Consider the following 6906-nt stretch of genomic DNA (forward strand, 5'->3'; position numbering starts at 1 on the left):
GCTGCGGTCACATAAACCCCATTTCAGCATTACCTGCAGGTAATGGGTCATATCCCAACCAGGCTTAATGCAGTATGCTTGTGTAACGGAAGGAAGTCGAGAAAAGAGGATTGGACAGTTCCGCGGTTGAGGGATAGAGCCTGAAGGGAGGGGAGGGAGAGGAGCAAAGGGAAAGTTGGGGGAGGGGTGACGGTTTTTGGCATTTTTTCCTTTAGCATGACGGACAAAGTTTTCCTTCACTGCGACTGAAATGATGAGACGATTCAGATGCGATCCCATCTCTTCCCACCTCTCCTCCCACCACCAATTGTGCTCGTGGCCACTAATGGGAGTGGCTTTAGGAAAACTCGGTCCTAATAATATTCTCTTTGACTATTTTCCCTTTCATGGATCAGTTTTGGAGTTGGCGGAGACCAATTTTGACACCAATTCCAGCTCCTCAAGGGTCAAACTGTTCGGGCACGTCATGCCATATAGGTAAGTTGCTGTGGCTTGAGTGGGTAAACACTGGATGAATGGAATCAGAACTGGGTTAGTGAAGATCGACGCTAAATCTGCACTTTCCTATGTCTATTTGGTTATTTGATGAAAAGCTTCAAAGAAAAACCAAATTAGGAATCATCTTTACCTGTGAAAAACCACAGCAAAGAACACTGAAAATAATGGGGTTAGATCTGCTTCTCCTATTTTTCGGTGAACTGATATTTGAATTCAATATATCTCTGAAAGATGGGTGCCCTAGTGCTTCAGGCCATGTTACTGCCGGTTTTATTTTTCCTGGTGTAAATATTGCAGGGTTTAAGAGTTAGAAGAGAATCGGCAAAGGGATTGACCACCGATTCTGATCCAAATCCAGCCAGAATTGGTCTGAGCACCCTTGAATAGGCCTGAAAACCCTTTTCAATCGCTTGGAATCAGGATTGGTCTCAGCAGATTCCAATTCCTTGAATAATGACTACAGTAAGGTGGGCTTGTAGCCATCGTGACAAAATGCCGCAAGCAGTGAATGAGTTCATGAGGTGACTCCCCCAGATGGACCTTGTTCTGTATAAAACACAATTTGAAACTTCCAAAAGTAATAAACACAATTTGAAACTTCCAAAAGTAATCTCTTTCAAATAGTGATGGCATAACAGATGATGAAACTCAACCCAAAACATGAGAAAGGGTATGACCTATGAGTTAAAATTATAAGTGTCTGATCTGCAAATTCATTTGTTCAAACTGTTTCAAAACTACGTCTACGCATCAACAAAAGGATCTAAGACAGTGGAAAGTTATCTCCCTCTGTTTACAAGTTTCCTCGTCTTGTCTACCACCACAACTCCTGGAACATTGTATTCTTATGGAATCTGCAACCAATAAACCAAATTTAGAGTCAAACCATGCATTCCCACATACAAAAGCAAATATGAACTGCAAAGTTCAGTGTTACCCATGGTATCAACCATCAAGGTAGCTAATGTATAGAGTGGTACCAGATGAACACACAATAGAGGCAGTCTACAGAGGGAACCTACTCTAAAAACCATTGGCTTCAAATCGGTTGCAAAGATGAACAGGATAGGATAGGATAAGCAGAAGTTTCATAGACAGAATACAAACAGACCATGTGCATTGGGATAATGAATCCAAGTGGATAATCTTCACAAGGGTCTAGTGCTCATTCAAATACATCGATCTTTACAAAAAGCTCTAGATTCTAATAGTTGTTCAATCTGAAAAATTTTCTTTTACATGGTTTTACCTTGAAACTAATGGAGCCTAAATAAAACCAGCTACATGGTTTTACCTTGAAACTAATGGAGCCCAAATAAAACCAGCTTTTTCACATTTCAGTTACCACTTACCACCATCTATGACTGGGGAGACTAAGCCCTCCCTCCTTCCTCTTCCATCTCATACAGACATCTAAAACTCCTGACTACATTCTGTGGTCAAGCCTTTTCCTATGATAACCTCGAATCATTCGACCCTACAGGTCGAAAAAGGAGGGAGGTGGAAGAATCAGTCAAGCTCTTGTACTACTAAAGCCACCAAATGTTTCTCTATTGTTCAAGTATGCGCACTTATGTAAGATCATGCATCATCAAAGATTTCAAAGATTACAATCTTCTGCTTCATTCCCTTCTCCAAAATCCCTGAAACCCCCTCTCCACCAAATCTGCAACTATACATTTAAATGATTTGTGAACCATGTTACTTGTCCCAAAATTGATTTTACCTCAAAGCTCAGGGAAAGGAATGAAAAATTTGAAGTCAATCACAGATTCCTATCATCTTCCTTCAGATGATTGATCATCATCAGTGCTCATCCCGGATATTTAAGGTGACAGCTCAGCTAATTGTACTCCGGTTGAGCCATTCGATCCTATTCTATTAAGGGCCGTAGCTTCTGGTGCCTCCTTTTTTTTTTTTTTCCGGTGACGATGATCCACACCTCCATAGAAACAAGGAATTCACCAACATAACATATAATACATGAAATCCTAGCAGAATAGAATTCATCGGATGCAAGGAAATTTTCTGGCCAAGAAGAACAAAATAAATGAAATCCTAGCAGAATAGAATTCATCACATGCAAGGAAATTTTCAAAGTCAAGTCAAGCATCCTAGAGAACCTAGATTCCAAGGGAATTGAAGAAGAAGAAGAAAGGGTCGGATCGAATCGAGTTCTATATATATATATATATATATATATATTTATTTTACCCTAGCCAGATCCAACGATGATATTGTTGATCGGGATAAAGATGAGTTTCACAAAGAAGCCAACGAATCCCATGACGACGAAACCGACGGCCGTACGGAACGCGACCTTCGAAAACTCTGATAAAACATCGCCAATATCATTATTGTGTCAAGAGCTCCATCAATGGAAGAAATTTTTCCATTTTTCACTCTTCCGAAATCGAAAACCAAAGAGGAAGCAGATAATGGAAGACAAAAGGAATGAATGAAGGAAAGAGGGAAAGTCAAGATCAAGGATTTTGGGAATTGGGATTAAGTAACTAACCTTTGCGATCGGGTTTGTGGCACCTCTTCACCAAGCGAAAGCTATCCTTTGCGAACTCTCTCAAGGGATCCACCACCGAATCTAATGAATCCATTCTCTTTCAACTCTCTCAACTCGAGGAGAAAATTCACAAGTGCTTAATCGAAATGAGGACAGCAACTCGAAAGGAAAGAGCAGAGGAAATTTTTACTTTTCAAATTTTGACTTATACAACTTTACAAGGCCCAAGCCCAATGTTGACTGCAAATCAAAGCTTCTATCGGTATCAGATGGGACTCTTTTAACCCAAAGTGAAAGAACATTGGAAACTCTTTTAAGACTATTAAAAAGGAAGAGCCAACGCCTAGAAACGCCTTGCGCTATGTGCAACCATCTTGGATTCCGTGTCAAGGTGTTCTTGACCGTTGGATGCACGCCGAACATTATGTTGAGGAGCTTAATCCTATTTCTTGTGGGGAAATGTGGTTCTTAATTCTTATAGATGCAGGATCAATGAAAATAGGTGAGGAAGTATTCATAAAGGAGTCATTTTTCCTTCATAGGGTGTAGGTGGTCGACCATTTCCTCCCCATGTGTCTAGGGTAGTAACACACTCCACATAAAACAATTTCCCATTAACAAGGAATCCGAACTTGAGATCTCCTGGTGAGCGTGAGATTTTTGCACACAACTCACCAACTGCGTTAGGCAATTGTTGTTGGGTATGTTGATTCTAAAGCCGATTCAGACTGACCTAAGCCAATACCGATCTATATCTTAATTCTAGTATATATATATATATATATTTTTTTTTTTAAGTAGAAGGCTATACTGTTACTTGAGAGGATAAATAATTGAATTTGAAACTAAATACAACTGATAACATTCTTTTGAGTACAAAATCTCTCTTTCTATTGAAATGAGTTCTTTCTTTCATCCATGGTCAATGGAGAATCTCTTGACTAAAGAGTTTGAATGGTGTGGAGACAGCATCAAGTAAGGAAAGAAGGTGTAGAACATTTAAGACGCTACACCTTCAAGACGCTGGATGAGTGTACTTTTCGATCACACACGATGCAAGAAACTTTTTCCCTGAAATGAGAGGGTTTCTCAATCAACGTGAGAGAATCATACCAAATGGGTCAGCAGAAACTCACATAATCATAGAGAGAGAGAGAGAGAGAGAGAGAGAGAGAGAGAGAGAGAGAGATGAGATTGTGCGTGAGAGGGCATGGGAGTCCTCAATGGCACCTCACCAATACATGGCATCCACTCCCCCATTCTCATCATGACGCAAGTTTATCCATTAAACATTTCACTTGGACAATTGAGGGGAGTGAGAGAGAGAGAACCAAGAAGTGAGAAAAATGAGAAGTTTTCGTATGCCAAAAATAATCTTAGAACCCAACCTTTTTAGTCGCGTCAGCATACATTACAATTCCATACACAACGAATCAGCAAGCAAGCTATGTTTTTTCCTTTTCCCGCAGACGAAGCCTATTATTGCTTTCTTTCTCGCTGAACTGATCGAGGGATGAAAGTGTAACCACGAGCATGGCGACGCCCAAAGCTAATAGAGGAAGGAGAAGAATCTGAGGATGTGCTTAATTTTGAGACTGCCTTCACAAGACCATCCATCGTTTCTTCCACTTCCATTTTCTCATTGCCATCTCTCTTTCTATCATCATCACCTACCTTTGTTTGCTTACGCTGATGCTTCTGACGCTGTTTCTTAGATGGGTGAGCCGCCTTCTTGAAGAACTCAAACGAAGTAGGGAATTTATGCTTGTCCACTAGGTGCTGTTGCCGACTTTTGTAGCTCTTTAGCTTCACTCCACACCCTTCCACCAAGCATTCATACTGTTAAAACACAAAGTTCCAGTCAGTCCAGAAAATTGAAAATTATCGCAACAAAGAAAGAAAAAACAAAAAAAAAGGCATACCCGGTGCACGAGGCTCTCGCAAGTGCGAGATCTACACAGCTTTACCCAGAAAATTATTGCAACAATGATTATGAAAGCAAATACATATTGCAGCATTAACCAGGGCTTTTAGGTATCAGTAGCGGTCACTACCGATACCTAAATCCATGGTATTAATGGTAGATGTTCAGTTTGTTTTAATGTAAAATATCGAAAAAAATATTACCCAAATATACGTGAATAAGAGAGATCTAAATGCAACTCCTCATTTATGTAGAATTAGTCATCTTAGCTAGTTAATATAATCCAGTGACAGGTTCAAGGAAAGGTCCACCAATGATTGATAGGCCATTCCCCACCCCCTTCTGTCTCCTGATCGGTTCATGATAATGGACATAATTTAGATTGTAGAATCTTATCAGATTTCAAAATTTGGTTTCCAGTCTTCCTCCCTATGAGGTTGAGCTAGACTGCCACTGGGTTGGGTCCATACTTTTCATGTCCTCCATTGCAACAATCGGACCGAAGGTTCAGTATTCTGTCTAAACTACGAAGTAATGTTTGCGGTGTGTAACCCAGGAGGGTTGGGGCATGTTGAGAGCCATTCAAAGTGCATCCTAGGAGCTAGCTGGTCAATGGACAATGTAACCCAAAATCAAGCCCCAGTGCCCATAAGAACCACAGCCTAAGTCTGTTTAATCACAGCCAGAATCAAGTTGAGTTACGGCCATTACAGACCAACCTCAGCCTAACCCAAGATTGAATGCAAACCATTGTATAATTTATGATGTCAGTGCCCACTTTTGAACCAGCATGTAAGCTGTCAAGTTGAAACAAGCATGGATGGATCAGAGCTTCCACCCTTAATCTCTCATGAAAGCAATCATTATACTTTACTGAAGCATAAACTAGCTACTTGAATAAAAGTATCACACCAAAAAGGCAATCATTTTACTGCAGATAAAAGCAAAAGCAAAATACCGAGGGAATGCCACGTGCAACTTTCGCCTGGAAGAATGAATCATGTGCTTCTGATACATGTATACTAAGCAGTCGCGATGTTGGATAAACTCTAGAGCAAACTGAACATGATGCAGTATGCCGAGCATTGTAGTGATCTTCGAAATCTTCCAAAGGATTCAATCGTGCACCACAACCAACAATAGGGCAAAACAGATCCCTGCCAGGATATAAATTTCAGCTTAGGTCAGCACAAACAAGAACAATAGTATGACTTCCTGAAGACCAAAAGTTGGATCAGATGTAGTATACCAATATCATATTCCAAAAGCTGAAATATCAGTTGTCATTCTTCATTGTCTTTTTAAAGTCCACATAGTTCTCCATTAGGGATGGAGAAATAATAAGCATTTCAAGGGCATCATATTATTAATAACGAACAACAATGGCATAAAAAATTAAGGAATAGGTGTGTAAATGCAACAAACTGGCAATTCTTGCTCATCATCCAAAATAACCAGACTCTGTCTGGCTGGATGTAAAATGATGAAAAGTAATGTAAAATGAAAGTACTAATCTTATAACAGAAATTAGCTACATTTCAGATGGTAGTTGAAAAGTGTAGTGTCTGCACTGGCATACACTTCAACCAAATCTAAGTACTGTGGTTGAAAAAGAGGAGAAATTTGTAATCACCGTATTCAGTAAGTTTTGACTTGGTACACAGTAACTATTGGGAATGTTTAGAAAATTTCCACTTTATTTATTTATTTATTATTATTATTATTATTATTTTTTACTTTTACATTTCCATGCAACACTTTACATCCAACCAGGTGGAACCAAGATTATTGAAGATATCAGCTTGGAGAGCTATAAAGTGAGAAGGTAAAATCAAAGGAATACTGGATAATTGGTTTCTATGGATCTTGCCTGGCTGAGAAGATAAATAAAAATATGATTGACAGAAATTAACAAGGTAATATTTCTATTTATTCATCATAAGAGGAGTCCCCTTGAAGCCCAAAC

General features: G+C 39.5%; 2 protein-coding genes across 2 annotated transcripts in view; both read right to left on the reverse strand.

Moving 5' to 3' along the window:
• Positions 1-1088: 1088 nt before the first annotated feature.
• On the reverse strand, positions 1089-3308 carry LOC122079324 (protein transport protein Sec61 subunit gamma-like). The gene is made up of 3 exons (XM_042645699.1): positions 3017-3308; positions 2713-2829; positions 1089-1352 (listed from the first exon to the last, which is right to left on the reverse strand). The coding sequence occupies exons 1-2, from the start codon at positions 3108-3110 to the stop codon at positions 2714-2716; spliced, it is 210 nt and encodes a 69-aa protein (XP_042501633.1). The 5' UTR covers positions 3111-3308; the 3' UTR covers positions 1089-1352; position 2713.
• A 1046-nt stretch (positions 3309-4354) lies between these two features.
• Positions 4355-6906, reverse strand: part of LOC122079327 (zinc finger protein 511) — a 4651-nt gene continuing 2099 nt past the window's right edge. The window contains exons 3-4 of the mRNA XM_042645706.1: positions 5899-6097; positions 4355-4855 (exon numbers count right to left, since the gene is read on the reverse strand). Of these exons, the coding sequence (XP_042501640.1) occupies positions 4496-4855; positions 5899-6097 (559 nt within the window). The 3' untranslated portion in view covers positions 4355-4495. The remainder of the gene's footprint in view (positions 4856-5898; positions 6098-6906) is intronic.

This window comes from Macadamia integrifolia, chromosome 5 (assembly GCF_013358625.1).
Source record: "Macadamia integrifolia cultivar HAES 741 chromosome 5, SCU_Mint_v3, whole genome shotgun sequence".
NCBI classification, from domain to species: Eukaryota; Viridiplantae; Streptophyta; class Magnoliopsida; order Proteales; family Proteaceae; genus Macadamia; species Macadamia integrifolia.